General features: G+C 39.5%; 3 protein-coding genes across 3 annotated transcripts in view; 2 read left to right on the plus strand and 1 right to left on the minus strand.

Moving 5' to 3' along the window:
- LOC134657522 (small ribosomal subunit protein bS18m) overlaps positions 1-9,402 on the plus strand; it is a 268,775-nt gene extending 259,373 nt beyond the window's left edge. Inside the window, exons 2-3 of the mRNA XM_063513098.1 lie at positions 8,862-8,901; positions 8,982-9,402. Of these exons, the coding sequence (XP_063369168.1) occupies positions 8,865-8,901; positions 8,982-9,346 (402 nt within the window). The 5' untranslated portion in view covers positions 8,862-8,864 and the 3' untranslated portion in view covers positions 9,347-9,402. The remainder of the gene's footprint in view (positions 1-8,861; positions 8,902-8,981) is intronic.
- A 285-nt stretch (positions 9,403-9,687) lies between these two features.
- Positions 9,688-11,313, minus strand: LOC134657459 (muscle M-line assembly protein unc-89-like). Its single transcript, XM_063513020.1, has one exon. The coding sequence runs from the start codon at positions 11,221-11,223 to the stop codon at positions 9,733-9,735; it is 1,491 nt and encodes a 496-aa protein (XP_063369090.1). The 5' UTR covers positions 11,224-11,313; the 3' UTR covers positions 9,688-9,732.
- A 392-nt stretch (positions 11,314-11,705) lies between these two features.
- LOC134657507 (uncharacterized) lies at positions 11,706-12,848 on the plus strand. The gene has a single exon (XM_063513081.1). The coding sequence runs from the start codon at positions 11,906-11,908 to the stop codon at positions 12,752-12,754; it is 849 nt and encodes a 282-aa protein (XP_063369151.1). The 5' UTR covers positions 11,706-11,905; the 3' UTR covers positions 12,755-12,848.
- Positions 12,849-16,726: the final 3,878 nt, after the last annotated feature.

The raw sequence follows: 16,726 nt of genomic DNA on the forward strand, positions 1-16,726 counted from the left end.
TCCGAAAAATTGGACCCGAGAAATAGTGTATCAGCTATAACTATAACACGTTTTAGGATTAAATGCCTGCCAATGATATTATAAAAAGAGAGTTTCACCATAAGGATTCCTTTTGTACCTATTTGGTACGGAACCCTAATAAAAATAGATAATTAGATATATGGCATACCCTAACATTAACATAACAAGCGAATAAAAATGCTTCCAACGTCACGGCAGCACACACTCACGCCTAATAATAATATCTGAGCAAAGATTAATGCGTGTAGATAAAACTTTTCCACAAAATTATAGGAGATCTATCTTGTTCAAGTTCAAACATGGTTCAAATCAAACCACACAAGTTTAATTTGTAATTAGCTTCTTGCTTAGTGTAATACATATAAATAAAATGAGTAAGTTATTATTTTCTAGGCAAGAAGTCTACCAAAATAATGTACTAAAATCGTTGACTAAAATAAAATATAACTTGGTCAACCAGATCATGACAGTAGAAAAAGGCGGCTGAAAAATATAGGCGCGAATAGATATCGTCCCATAGAAAATTTGAATTTCGCGCCTTTTATTACTGACAAGATTTGGTTGACCAGCTTATAAAATTACGATTTTTTTGTTTTAATATCGCGTTTTGTTTCTACACCGAGGATGATTGTTTTTAATGTAAAAGCAGTGGTTTTACATCAATTTATATTTCAAAAGCATTAATAAATATTTTACATAAACATTTTGATGGTTTATATATTTTTATTATCCCTCCCAGGACTACCTTGGAGGGATAATAAAAATATATACGTACCTTGCACAAACAAAACGATATTCAAATGACACTAGCGATGTGACGAGTCCACTTTTTTTCAATTCGAATCATTCGAATTGATTCGGCCGCTGATTCGAATTCAAAATCGAGTTGACTCGACTCGACGATTCGCGTGGTTCGCGACAAGGTCACAGGCACAGGCGCGGAGCGAGTTGAGACGGCGAGTTACGCGGCAGTTGTTGTAAAAAGAACCTTCAGGGCACGGAATTAAGGTTTATTTTTGAATGGCCATACTAGCAGTGAACTCGAGTTGGGATACTTGGAATGGCGAATCAAGCGGCAGTTGTTGTAAAATGAACCTTCGGGTCACGGAATTAAGGTTTATTTTTGAATGGTCATAGTACCAACTCGAATTGAGACGGCGAATCGAGCGGCAGTTGTTGTAAAAAGAGCCTTCGGGCTACAGTATTAAGGTTTATTTTTGAATGGCCTGCAGCGATACGCTTTGGTAGAAACCTTTTTTTCTTTTTGACTTAATTCCCGACGACGTCTGGTTTGAGAACAGACACGAGATTCATTTATCTTCCAAATGAAGTTGGTGTCAATTCTGCCTATATCATTAGCGCAATTTTTAAACGTTCATTGAATATCCTTTTTGCAATTGGGAAAACCGCTTTTTGTCGCGGGTAAGTGTTCGAATCTTTTATTTTATTATTTGTTTGCATTTCTTTATTTTAGCGTGGCCTTTCTCTTCGTCCGCAGTTTTCTTTTTCGGGAACATTTTACCATTGCCTTTGTGGACACGGACCAATAGCTGGAGAGCTAGCCACACCACAAGGCGCACGCCACGTTACCTGACATAGTTCGTTCAACGATTCAGGCATCAGCCTGAGCATGGGCAGCGCACCATTGGCCTAAGCCTATTCCCGACATCAGTCTGAACTGAACGGGGTCGGTTCGCAGCTCTACCCCACAACTCAAGGGAAGTGTCCATCTTTTTAACGAATTCAACAAAATTTACAATTTAAAGCGAACGCTAAACCATTCAACAGTTTCCTGTGTGCATTTTATAAAAAATTAATTATTGTTACATTCTTATTGCTCGTAGCCTGTTCCTTACTGGTACCATTAGGGAACGAGAAAGACTTAGCCAGGTAGATAGCCTTTTAGTTCATAAGACTGATTTCGGTGTCACACTACATCTTAAAAATTACTTGACTCAAAAAACTTAGCTGATTTCGGTGGCAGTTACCTTTTTTATACTATGTATGATTTTGTGTAGGCAAGGTGACTACTTATTTATTTTAAACTGTTAATTATAAAGTAGGGAACAAGAAAGAATTAGCTGATTTCGGTGGCACTTATTTTTTTTATACTATCTATGATTTTGTGTGGGCAAGGTGTCTACTTATTTATCTTAAACTGTTAATTATAAAGTAGGGAACAAGAAAGACTTAACTGATTTCGGTGGCACTTATTTTTTTATACTCTATGATTTTGTGTTGACAAGGTGTTTACTTATTTATTTTAAACTGTAAATTATAAAGTCTATTATTTATACTTTCCGAATAAAACGTGGCAATCTTGTAATATTTTTTTCCATTCCTAATAAATTTGCTACAAATTGGCGCCCGAACTCAAAAATAATCAAAATAAACTTTCGTTATTCGATATCATTATTATTGTTTTGTTTTGAAAAGGGGAGGGAGTCCGTCCATTCGGCCTTACTGTTACGTTTAGTTTCGCAGCCAGAACAGTAGTATGACGAATCAAGGTGAAGGATCCATAGGTGACACTCCACACAGATCTCAAAATCCATTTTTTGACCCAAATCCACGCGTGCTAGCCATGGATACCGGTGACATGCACTCATGTCAATTCGCGGAACCACCACCGCGATCTGGGCCAGTTCCGAGTCCGATGTATACGAGTCACCATTGGAAACCCGAGTCGCTGACTAAATGGAATCTCACTTTTTCGGGTGAGAACTGTGTTCGCGAATTTCTCGGTCGGGTTCAAGAGGAAGGCATTGCGCGCGGCGTTAGACCATCCTACGTTGTACAGAGGTTTCACGAGCTACTTTCCGGCAGCGCTCTGAAATATTTTCGGGCTATTCGCCATCCGGGGCTTTCGTATGTTGATCTAAAGTCAGCCTTTATGCGCACTTTCGACATTGTTGATTTTGATTTTAAAACAGAACGTCAACTGCGAGAACTAAAACAGTCCGATACTCAGACCGTTGTTGATTTCGTCATCCAGGTCCGTGACCTTAATGCTAAATTGCGCGTCCCAATCGGTGAAGACGATTTATTTACTATCGTCAAATACGGATTACACAAGCGATATCACTCATGTCTTGCCACTAATATTATAGCAGACATGGATACCTTGTTGGAGGTAGCTAAAAATTTTGAAGCATTCCAACCACAGCTGGTTCCGGCTACCACGGTGGCTCCAATTAACGCCCTAAGTCCAGAATGCCTTAAGTGTAACATGTTAGGACACGACTATAGGGGGTGTCCAAATGTTCGAGGGGTGGTGTGCTTTCAGTGCAAGCGGGCAGGTGCTGTGACTCGGAATTGTCCCAATTGTAACCCTCCTATGCAAAAAAACTAGGTAATGGCGATGCCACGCTCAATCCTTCGGTATCGCCGATAGTCATAAATAACTCTCTTGATAATAGATTATTTGTCGAAGTTTCTATTTCTGGTATTCCTGTTAAAGCCCTTTTAGACTCAGGTGCTATGCGGTCCCTCATCGACCTTTCACTTCTTAGGGGTTTAGGTTTAAATTATTACACGGGTACAATGCCAGTAGTGGTATCCGCGGACAATTCACCGATCGAGATTCTTGGTGGAGTGGAACTCTCAATTTTTTTCCATGAAATGTTTATCACCCACCGATGTCTTGTGGGTAGGAACTTACCTACGAGGTTAATACTCGGAATGGAGTTTTGGGACGTGTGCGGGTTGACTTCGGTAATCAAACAGTTTTTTAAAGGGGACAAAAGCGGTAAGCTTTTTGTGCCACCTGCACACGTTCCTGTCAGCGGGCGCATTGAGGCTAGTGATACTCGATATTTACATCCGAGAAGAGTCCTTTCTGCCGATCAAGAATTCAAACTCCAGTCCATTATCAATACCCTGGAAGACATCTCTTCTGACAAGATAGGTCTGGGATGTACATCTTGGTTATCCCACAAAATCTCTACTATTGGGCCGCCTATTCGTCAGCGTTATTACCCACTGTCTCCCGTCAAACTGAAGGTCCTCAATGAAGAGATTGACAAGATGCTTGCGATGGGGGTCATACGCCCTTCTCGGTCACCGTGGGCAAGTCCAGTTGTAATGGTGACAAAAAGCGACGGAAGTGTAAGATTTTGTGTAGATAGTAGGAAGTTAAACAGTGTCACTATCCGCGATTCCTATCCACTTCCGCGAATCCAAGACATCCTGGATAATTTACGAGGTGCCAGATACCTCACATCGCTTGACCTTAGAAGTGCCTTCTGGCAAATTCCGCTCGCCGACAAGGACAGTTGTGAGCGTACAGCGTTCATTGTACCTCAACGCGGTTTATTTGAATTTGTCCGTATGCCTTTTGGACTCACGAATGCGGCGTCAGAAATGCAACGGCTAACTGATATGATAGTCAACTATGAGTTTTCACCTGAATCAGACGACTTTGTATTTGGTTACGTTGACGACTTAATTTTAGTATCTCGCGATTTTGATAGTCATCTAAACCTCATTACCAAAGTCCGCGATCGCTTAAGAGAGGCCGGTTTATCTATCAATCTAAAAAAATGTGAATTTTGCAAATCGGAGCTCAGATATTTAGGGTACATTGTTAATGAACGCGGGCTCCAAACCGATCCAAAAAAGTTAGAGGCGATTAGTAATTTCCCGACGCCTACAACGGCAAAATCTCTACGGGCCTTTATTGGTATGTGTTCATACTACAGACGTTTTGTGGACAATTTCTCATCGATCATCGCGCCTTTAACGTCTCTTATCGGAAAAAAGAAAGGCAAAGATCCCATCAGTTGGAGCGGTGAGGCTGAATTAGCCTTTAAGCGATTAAAGAGGGTCCTTATTGATTCCCCGGTAATGGCATGTCCAGACTTTACCAAGCCGTTCGTGCTGCAATGTGATGCCAGTTCAGTGGGTCTTGGTTCGGTTTTAGCTCAAAATATTAATGGAGAGGAGCATCCTATTGCTTATTACTCACGGTTGCTTTCAAAAGCTGAAAGAAATTACTCAACGTCAGAACGGGAGCTGCTCTCGGTTTTGGAATCTATTAAACACTTTCGCGGTTATCTCGATGGTATAAAGTTTAAAATAATTACGGATCACATCGCCCTAAAATGGCTCATTACCTTGGACAATCCAAGCGGCCGACTAGCTCGTTGGGCTACTCTGATATCCCAGAAGCTTCCAGGCAGAAGTCTTCGCCATCAACAAATGTGCGGAGATCAACCTGGATAGAAACCTGAGACACCAGCATATCTACATCAACTCAGACAGCCAGGCTGCTCTGCTGGCACTAGAATCTCTTGAGTCAAACTCAAAACTAGTCCAGAACTGTAAATCAAACCTAAATGCACTGGCTAACTCCAACAAAGTCATACTTAGATGGGTACCAGGGCACTCCGACATTAACGGAAACGAAGAAGCGGATGAACTTGCTAGGAAGGGCGCAGACACACCCCTGGTCGGCCCAGAACCGTTTTGTGGAATCACAAAACGGGACGCATATTCTCTGCTCAACAACATGGAAAAAGCGAGAGCAATCGATTGGTGGAAGTTCGTCAGAGGACAAGAACACTCGAAAGCTCTAATCAAAGGGTTCAACAGCAAAACTGCTAAGGAGCTTTTAGGGCTCAAAAGACACAAAACTTGCGCGGTGACTAGAATTTTGACTGGACACTGCAAGTTGAACAAACACATGTTCCGAATAGGGAAAAAACAAGATGCGACATGCAGGTTCTGTCAGGAGTCAGAGGAGACTGCTATGCACATTCTCTGTTCCTGCGGACCACTAATGTCCAAAAGAAGTACCTACCTAGGGCGACACATACTGGAACCCTATGAGGTACAGAGCATTACGGCCCAAAGAATCTGGAGCTTCCTGGATTCAACGGGCATCAGTAGTGAACTTTAAAGGGCTGTCACAATAGATCATAGCTTGGTCGAAGCGACACTCAAAGGCCCACAAAACCCCAATAATAAATAAATATCCCAGTACGATTTCGAGATCGAGCACCGAAAAGGCGCGTTAAACGTTGTTCCAGACGTTCTTTCTCGTCCCCAAGTCGGTTTGATTTCCTTCAGACGAGGTGACAGTATAACGACGGACCCTTGGTTCGAAAGGGTGTTTACAGGTACATCAAGGTCGCCACAAACATTTCCGGCGTATGCGATACGGGACGGTGTTCTAATGCGTAAGATGGCGGTTGATAATCCCTTAGAGTCTAATTCCTGGCGGACGGTTTTGCCTAAAGGTAAAATAAGAGAGGCTATCGCTGAGATTCACGACGGGTTCCCGAATGTTCACCCTGGAGTCATGAAAACTTATTTGAAACTGAGAAGTTTATACTATTGGCCAAATATGTATCGCGATGTAAGCGAATACCTTGCGGAATGCCAAGTCTGTAAAGCGTACAAGATTTCTAACACGCAACCGCGTGGACACCAGCTTTATCCAAGACCTGTATATGCTCCACTAGATTTAATTTCTATAGATTTGGTTGGTCCTCTTCCGATAGCCTACCACGGGTTTCGATATATTTTAACCATGGTTGACGTTTTTACAAAATTTGTTTGGTTGGTACCATTGAAGAAGGCTGATACGAGATCTATCAAAGTTGCTTTGGAGTCGGAAGTGATATTGCGTTATGGAACGCCATCTAACGTTCTTTGTGATAACGCGACTGTTTTCCGTAGCGTGGCGTTCGTAGATTTTTTGAGGTCTTACGATATTCCCGGTCCATGTTACATACCCTATTACTCGCCCCAGGCTAACGTCGCAGAACGCTACAACCAAACAGTTATCACGACTCTCAGTATTTTGGTAGGGAACGATAATCGCACTTGGGCAAGAAATTTGCCAAAAGTAGCATTATATTTAAATTCATGCGTAAGTCTCGCGACTTCGTATACCCCTAATTTTTTAATGTATGGACGCGAGGTAGAGACTACACGACAAAGCGCCCATTCTCAGACTCCAGGCCCAGAGTTGGTCCGTAGTCGGAGTGATCGCGCCTTGAATCTTGTAGCACTCCAAGACATTTATGCGAAAGTCGCTGATTCCTTGTTTCTTGCTTTTCAACGGAACGCTAACACCTATAATGAGAAAAGGAAGGCTGTTATGTTTCAACCAGGTGAAATAGTATGGCGGAAAAATTTTCAGCGTTGCCCTATTGGGGAAGGAACTGGCGGAAAGTTCGCTCCGCGGTTTGTTTCGTGTCGCGTAGTCAGGCGTATTTCGCCGCAAGTTTATGAACTAGCTGATGTGAGTTCACCTCACGTGGGTTTTTATCACGTCAAGGATATTTTAAAATAGTTTACGATAATTAACTTTTTTATTTGCTGGCATAATTCGTTTCGGGGGTGTTAGTTTTTTGGTATTGTTGTTGAGGTATCTTTCATAACAAAATCCTTTTTTTTGTGTATGTCAGAGGATGTCTGCAGCGATACGCTTTGGTAGAAACCTTTTTTTCTTTTTGACTTAATTCCCGACGACGTCTGGTTTGAGAACAGACACGAGATTCATTTATCTTCCAAATGAAGTTGGTGTCAATTCTGCCTATATCATTAGCGCAATTTTTAAACGTTCATTGAATATCCTTTTTGCAATTGGGAAAACCGCTTTTTGTCGCGGGTAAGTGTTCGAATCTTTTATTTTATTATTTGTTTGCATTTCTTTATTTTAGCGTGGCCTTTCTCTTCGTCCGCAGTTTTCTTTTTCGGGAACATTTTACCATTGCCTTTGTGGACACGGACCAATAGCTGGAGAGCTAGCCACACCACAAGGCGCACGCCACGTTACCTGACATAGTTCGTTCAACGATTCAGGCATCAGCCTGAGCATGGGCAGCGCACCATTGGCCTAAGCCTATTCCCGACATCAGTCTGAACTGAACGGGGTCGGTTCGCAGCTCTACCCCACAACTCAAGGGAAGTGTCCATCTTTTTAACGAATTCAACAAAATTTACAATTTAAAGCGAACGCTAAACCATTCAACAGTTTCCTGTGTGCATTTTATAAAAAATTAATTATTGTTACATTCTTATTGCTCGTAGCCTGTTCCTTACTGGTACCATTAGGGAACGAGAAAGACTTAGCCAGGTAGATAGCCTTTTAGTTCATAAGACTGATTTCGGTGTCACACTACATCTTAAAAATTACTTGACTCAAAAAACTTAGCTGATTTCGGTGGCAGTTACCTTTTTTATACTATGTATGATTTTGTGTAGGCAAGGTGACTACTTATTTATTTTAAACTGTTAATTATAAAGTAGGGAACAAGAAAGAATTAGCTGATTTCGGTGGCACTTATTTTTTTTATACTATCTATGATTTTGTGTGGGCAAGGTGTCTACTTATTTATCTTAAACTGTTAATTATAAAGTAGGGAACAAGAAAGACTTAACTGATTTCGGTGGCACTTATTTTTTTATACTCTATGATTTTGTGTTGACAAGGTGTTTACTTATTTATTTTAAACTGTAAATTATAAAGTCTATTATTTATACTTTCCGAATAAAACGTGGCAATCTTGTAATATTTTTTTCCATTCCTAATAAATTTGCTACAGGCCTTAGTAGCAGTGTGATAGCGTTGACTCGGCTCGGCGAGTTGTTCGCCGAGTTAGCTAGTGGTCGAGTTGATTCGAATTGCCCATAGTCTTGATTCGAATTAACTCATCTGTAGGCTGATTCGAATTATTCGAATCAGATAACTCGACTCGCCCATCGCTAAATGACACAAAAATGACAAGATTGTCAAGTACAATTTTTTAGGTTATGTTTTCTGCCTATTTCTCAAGCCTATCAGTCTGTTTTCTTTTGAGAATTTAAAATATTAACAATACGGTGAATTAAACATGGCACTATTAAAAACAATAGTGTCCCGTTATATCTGTAAGTGTTTAAAACCAAGTACAAACTTTTTAATAACAACAAATCCGTTCATAGATATACAACGTTTTTTTCTATTTTAGGGAGTCCACGATTGGCTACTATTCCAAGATTCTCATCCAACGTCGCCAATGTCTCTGACGACGCTCCAGTCGAAATCGAAAACCCGTACAAGAAGGAAGAACGCCAATGCATATTATGTAAACTAAACATCACGCCGGACTACAAAAACTACCGTTTACTGACACAATTTCAGAGCCCTTACACTGGCAGGATCTACGGACGCCATATAACAGGGCTGTGCAAATCGAAACAAGCGTTAGTGGAAGCGGAAATTAAAAAAGCACAGAACTGCGCTTTCATGCCATACTTTTATAAAGATAAGGTGTTCCTGAAGGACCCGAAGTTGTTTGATCCTGAAAACCCTATCCGTTCTCACAGATTTTAACTAGATTTAGTAGAATTTAATGTAGTATTGTTAATAAAATATCTATAATTAACTAATTGCTTCATTTTTGTCTGATATACATAATCCTGTTTATATTTTTCCCCTATTTTAGACTTCTAAACAGACTTGTAGCAGAGTATTTTTATTGACTGTCTATTCAATGAAATAACATGAATTTCAATAACTAGTATTGCTACTAACAAATAATAGTACTTCATTTTGTCAATATTACATATTTGCATTAATTTTCATGTTTATAAAAATATAATAGATATGCTAGAAAATTATTGATTGAATAGCCAGGCATGCTTTATAAGTTATAAGTCAGTAAAAGCCCACCATCAAACAGTAACATTTATTACATGAACAATTATATTTCATAGCATTTAAAAGTCATTATATTTAGACAAGACAGCACTAGAATCATCCGGAGTGTTGAAACAATCATGATCGGAATCATAGCCAACCAATGATGGCGGTATTTTCAGCATCTGAAGTATCTCCGAGTAATCCATGCCATGTTTGTCAGGACACTTGAGTCTCATCATGTCCATTAATTCTACCAATGCCTCTTGACAACCTTTTTGCCATTTTTTTATCAATTCTCTTAACTCTTCAGTATCCTCAGTCATTGATCGGGCTAGGAGCATTTTCTTCTTAACGTCTATTCTTGCTTTTATATTGTCAATGTCTGCCTGCGTTATTGAACCAGTGGATTTAGCTTTGTTCACTTTAGATACTTTATCATAAGTCTTTCGGATAAGAATTGTCTTTTTCTTGTCAAAGAAGTCATCATCGTCTTCATCAAAGGAGCTTTGCGATGGTGCTTTAGATACTGTTGCCAGAATAACTTTTGAAACTTGAGTTTTAACTTTACTATCCTTTGCTGTTTTTTTACTTTCTATTTTTTTGTTCTTATTCTTAGATGTTGCTATGAATTCATCATCATCATCGTCTAGAATTAGTACAGGTTTGTTAACTTTAGTGTCATTTTTATTCAAAGTACTTAAAGGTGCTTCATCATCTGAATCAAAAAGAGGTTGAGAGTCCTTTTTTTGCTCACTCACATTTTTATCAGTTTTTTCATACTTTTCTTTTACTTTTAAAAGTTTCTTTTGTATAACTACAATGCATTCTTTAGTCAGCTCATTGGGACTTCTTGTTTTTGAAGTTTTTGATTCAGATTTCTTCTTCTTTGGTTGGGCTACTTCTTTGGGGGTTTCTTCAACACCCTCTTTTACTGGAATGGTATTCTCAGTTTTTGAAGCTGTTTTTAATGGAGACTGGAACTGTTTGCTTTTATTTAATTTCTTAGAAGGTTCTGGCGGAGGAGATATATCTTTAGCCACATCATTATCAACATTGGGAGTCTCTGTGTCTGCATCCTTATCAATCGTATTGTCTGTTGCTTCGTTCTCTTTAGTACAGTCCTCAATTTCATGAGATATAGTTGAGTTTGTCGTTTTTGTACTTGCCTGAGTATCGAGTGTTGCTAAGAATGTTTTAGATTTCTTTCTACGTGGTTCTACATTTCTTGAAGGAGTCTTCACTATTTTCTCTTCATTTGTAGAATTAGTCGAAATTTCATATTCGTTTTCCACAGAATCAACCGCTATATTTTCATCATTTACGTTCGTTTTTTCTTCGGGTTCAACGGCGCTTTTCCGCTTTCTACTCTCTTTTTTCGGCTCCACAACTTCAACATTATTACTTGCATTAGAAGCCAATGGCGATATGAATGGCGAAGGACCTTTTTTCTTCCAATTTCGCGAGAGCCCAACTCGTCTGCAAGGCGTCAACAAAGACTTACTTATCCCGCCAGGGGTTTTAGGTGATTCATGTTTAGAGTTAGCTCTTATTGACGACACATTCTTCATCGTCGTACTCTAATATTTGGTGAATTATAAAATAAATGGGTTTTAAAGAATATCTATTTTATGTAAATAAACACGAAACGCAATATTTTCTTTTTCAGACACTGACAGAACTTCAACTTGCCGCCACAGCCACGCATACTTTTTTAATCCACAGACAGATATAAAAAAGCATGTGATTTTCTCAAATTATTTTTTGAATTCAGCGTTATATTGCGTGACTTTAACAGTTTCTAGTGTTGTCGCTAAGTACGAAGTTACCAAAATAAATCGATGATTTTTTTGGTGAAATGCAAATAAGCAATCGCTTTCGAAATGTGAAATAACAACCGTATTAATTGATTATCAATCGGTACATTTTATTTACTTATTTTATAAACTAAAACTTATACTAATGTTCTATGAAATTTAAGAAACGAGATTATGAAAGTTTGAATTTGCCAAATTACCTCACGCGTTTAGATAATCGATATGATACCATATCACTGTATATCCCCACCCTATCCACAATCCATCAAAAATTTCGCCCAACCAAACCAAACTTTGGTTTCGTGTGTTGTGCAATTGATAGGTTCTGCAAGCGGAGTTCCCTTCAGACCTTTCTGGAACGCACAACGTCTCTCGCCCGTGGTGTTTTCGTCAAGCGAAGAAATTCTTTTCCCGGAATAAACAAAAACATTACATAATGCCGTTGCTTAGGCTGACGTCTGGTACTTTTGGGCAGCTGCGTACTTTCGCTACGTCGCAGGCGCTCGGGAAGCGAGTGAAGACCTTCGCCGTGTACCGCTGGAACCCAGATGAGCCCGACAAGAAGCCCTTCACCCAGAACTACCAGGTGGACTTAGACGAGTGCGCTCCTATGGTGTTGGATGCCTTGTTGAAGATCAAGAATGAGATGGACCCTACTCTGACGTTCCGTCGGTCGTGCCGCGAGGGCGTCTGCGGCTCCTGCGCCATGAACATCGACGGTGTCAACACGCTAGCGTGCATCAGCCACATCGACCAGAACCTGAGCAAGCCATCGAAAATCTATCCTCTACCGCACATGTACGTCGTGAAAGACTTAGTCCCAGATCTGACCAACTTCTACCGCCAGTACCAGTCCATTGAGCCGTGGCTGCAGCGCGACAAGGAAGCGGCTAAAGGTAAGGAAGTCCAGCTCCTCCAGGATGTTGAGGATCGTGCCAAACTCGACGGTTTATATGAATGTGTGCTCTGTGCTTGCTGTTCAACCAGCTGTCCATCGTACTGGTGGAACGGAGACAAGTATCTCGGCCCCGCAGTCCTCATGCAGGCTTACCGCTGGATTATTGACTCCAGGGATGAAGCTACCGCCAAACGCCTTTCAAAGTTGAAGGACACATATTCTGTCTACCGGTGCCACACAATCATGAACTGCACACGAACATGCCCAAAGGGCTTGAACCCTGGACGTGCTATCGCTCAGATCAAGACCTTGTTATCCGGTATTGTCAAGAAACAGACCCCGATCATGGACCCGGCTGGTTTAGAGAAGAAAGCGGCAACTAACTAAGCATGGCATGCAATGGTCTTTAGAAAAATGGTTGTTGTACTTGTACTTAAGTATACATAACTAGGTTTAGGCAGATTAGTATTATAATCTCATTTATATAAACCTAAAATTGTACAAAATACAACATAAGGTGCAAACATCTCAAATTCATACTCAAAGAAAAACAGTTCTGGATTTTTCCATAACTGTGGGGTTTTTTTTGCAAACTTTTCTTAGGACCCTAACATTAAAATTTACCTGCTGGCTCTTTTTTTGTATTAAATCATGTATTGTAAGAAGAAAAGTTATCCTTAAGTCATTTGTGTCTATGGATGCACCCTAAAGTCTATTTTTTTATTCAGTAGACTGAAATGACAGCTAATTGTATGAATATGAAATGTCATTTCATACTATTAACTGTCATTTCAGTCTACCGAATAAAAAAATAGACTTTAGTAAATCAGGCATTTACATTTTTTTTTACTTGCAGAAATGTTTACCCACTTTGTTAATTATTTTTAATAGTTCAACTTTTGAGTACCTAATTTTACCAAAACAAAAGGCCATATTTTCTAAAGATGTACGAAATTAGTGAAATTAAAAAGTATTATTTCAGATTTTTTATTGTTTAGAAGCTATTGTTTTATACAATCATGATCATGTAAGTTATTTCCTTGTCCTGCCATGTGATGTTATTTATTTCATGTCTTCATACCACCTTAGACAAAATTAAGTAACTTCAACTTCAACTTCAACATTTATTCAGCAAATAGGCCACAAGGGCACTTTTACACGTCAACATTGAATTTACATAAAAGCAAAATAATAATAATTATACATCAACAATTATTAAATACAACTACAACTACCAAATCAAACTAACGTAATACAATTACTTAGAGATGTATAAGGTCTCTTAATGTCGAATTACATAAAAAAACTATAATAATAATATTAAAATAAAAACAAAACAGATACATGGAAAAAAAATCTAAACTTATTTAGAGGTGTAAATGTCTCTAAGTGTCAGAACTAAAAAATAACATAGTTTATCAAATTATCCTTAGAGATGTATAGGGTCTCCAAGAGTCACAATCCTGTATGATTAACACATTACGAGAAAAAAAAAAAAAACATACGAGAACCGAATGAGGCGTCTCACTGCAATTAAATTAAAAAATAAAGTTACTAAATATATTCGTGTTAGCTTAAACAGACCCGTCTCCACAAACAGCACCCGTTCACGAGTACGACGCGTATCTCAGCCATCGCCTCCCTCAACCTTCATTCGGGAAAGTGGCGACCCGATCAACGACGCCACCGTAAGCAAAGACTTTTAAGCGAGCATGACATGTTCAAGCTACCGGCCTATATTAATATTAAAATAGTGATAACACTTAGCTGTGAGACACAGCATTTTGTGCTCGTATGTTACATAAAAGACGGTATAGCTTCACATAATTACTAGCCTAAATTGACTTAGAGATGTAAAGGTCTCTAAGTGTCCGAATCATTAAAAATATAAGTATGTACAATAAAATAAAAATAATAAAATGAATAAATACTTAGGGATGTAAAGGTCTCCAAGTGTCAGAATCATTAAAAATAAAATAAATAATTACTTAGAGATGTATATGGTCTCCAAGTGTCCAAAACTAAAATTAAATTAAACAATATAATCAAGCGAGAACATGATTGTCTCATGTGTCAATTCTACTGGACACTAGCATATTTAATTTACAATGAAAAAACAATATTTATTGAACTCTTATCATACTATCGAAATCAAGCTACAGGCTTAAAGGCATCTCTATCGTGTATAAAATCATTTACAGTGTAGTACGCCTTACTTAACAAGGAGCGCTTAATGTGTGACTTAAATTTGGTAAGTGGTAAATTCGCTATGTCAGTAGGGACTTTGTTATAAAAACGTGTACAGTTCCCGACGAAAGACGTACTAACCTTACGGAGGCGGTGGGCGGGCACAGCAAGTTTATGTTTGTTTCTAGTGTTATAGTTATGGATGTCACTGTTAAGCTTGAATTCGTGGATGTTTTTCCGAACATACATAATATTCTCAAGTATGTATTGAGATGCAATGGTAAGAATGTTAACCTCTTGGAATTTCTCTCTCAGAGATACTCGAGCGCCCAGTCCATAGATGGAACGTACAGCTCGTTTTTGCAGCACAAATATTGTCTGAATGTCTGCCGCTTTTCCCCACAACAGAATTCCATACGACATAACACTATGGAAATAACTAAAGTATACCAGCCTGGCCGTCTCTACGTTTGTTAGCTGTCTGATTCTCCTCACTGCATAGGCTGCTGAACTGAGTTTGCCGGCTAGAGTGGCTATATGTGCATGCCATTGCAGTTTTGAGTCTAAAGTGACTCCCAGGAAAACAGTTCGATCTTCAAATTCCAGCGTATCACCTTTTATTTTAATCTTGCTGTTAGTTACCTGCTTGACGTTAGGTAGCGTAAACTTGATGCATTTGGTTTTCTTGGCGTTCAAAAGCAAATTGTTTGCCGTAAACCAGTTTACTACGGTAGATAGCGCTTCATTAATGCTATCGAAGCTATTTTCCTTTCTGTCCACTTTAAATATAAGGGAAGTGTCATCTGCGAATAACACTATATCATGTCTATCTTGCACAACTTTTGGTAAATCATTAATGTATACCAAAAACAGGAAGGGACCAAGAATTGAACCTTGAGGCACTCCGAGGGCTACCGGGGACCCCGCTGATTGAGCTCCATTAATAACTACTCGCTGAGTTCTATCCGAAAGGTACGATGAGACTAGGTCAAGGGCACTAGCCTTTATCCCATAGCGGCTTAATTTTCTCTTTAAATTTTCGTGATCAACGCAATCAAATGCCTTTGACAGATCACAGAAAATTCCCACAGCATCTTGAGCTTTTTCCCAAGCGTCAAAGATGTGTTTTAGAAGTACCGCACCGGCGTCAGTAGTAGATCGACCTCTGGTAAAACCAAATTGATTGCTATCCAGCAGTTTATTTCTGTTGAAATGTGACAATAGTTGATTCAGAATAAGTTTCTCGAACACTTTGCTTAATGCCGGTAGTATTGAAATTGGTCTAAAGTTCGCTGGATCTGTTTTCGTTCCTGATTTAAACAGCGGGATGATTTTACTATGTTTCATAATATCTGGAAAAATACCAGCATCAATGCATCTGTTGAAAACAAGTAAGCATTGTAATTGTTTTAAATAAATGACTATTTATTTATTTTGCTTTTTTTTTAACTTTTCCATTACTTTCGAGTCCCACGCTAATATTAACACATTCACTGCCAGACAAAAAACGGCGCACTACCTCAGAAACCGGTCGTCTATAGCTTCGTATAAAACACCTCGCCCAGCGGGTTGTCCGGTATCTGAGCAAAGTTCACGAGCGCCCACCAGGTGGTTTCTGTGAATGTGTTAAGTTTGAAACTTCATCCATGAAAAGCTATATTTACATTCACATTTATTATTAGTTCCAAGATGCTCTCATTCCAAGGTCACCTAATTATAGGTATGTCTCGTGACAAAATGACTAAAGTGGGTAATTTGCTACACATTGGCCGGATACCTACCACGAGTGGATGTGTAATAAAACTAATAGTTTTGCATGTTCATGTGACGTAGCCAATTTATATCTACATGCTATCATTGCTACTGCACCGGTCAAATGAATGCTTCCCTCTAGAACTGGGGACAAACGTGAGCGTAATAACTTCCTTTGAATACATGTAGTTGATACGTGTGGGTGACGTCATTGCCAAGCTTAAGTGGAGTTGGGCGGGACATGTACGTTGCTAGGCAGACCAGTGATGGCAGGTGGATCAAAATGTTGACGGGTTGGTGGCCGCTTACGGATGAAAGAAGCGCCTGGCGCCCGTTGGCTCGTTGGGTGGATGACGTTCGAAGTATCGCGGGGCATTTTTGGATGAGACTAGCACAGGACCGGGACAAGTGGCGTACACG

The sequence above is a fragment of the Cydia amplana genome, chromosome 20 (genome assembly GCF_948474715.1).
Source record: "Cydia amplana chromosome 20, ilCydAmpl1.1, whole genome shotgun sequence".
Taxonomy (NCBI): Eukaryota; Metazoa; Arthropoda; class Insecta; order Lepidoptera; family Tortricidae; genus Cydia; species Cydia amplana.

Bases quoted from the DNA above. Each gene is read 5' to 3' on its own strand.
- LOC134657459 (XM_063513020.1), bottom strand. From the start codon at position 11,223: ATGAAGAATGTGTCGTCAATAAGAGCTAACTCTAAACATGAATCACCT.
- LOC134657507 (XM_063513081.1), top strand. From the start codon at position 11,906: ATGCCGTTGCTTAGGCTGACGTCTGGTACTTTTGGGCAGCTGCGTACT.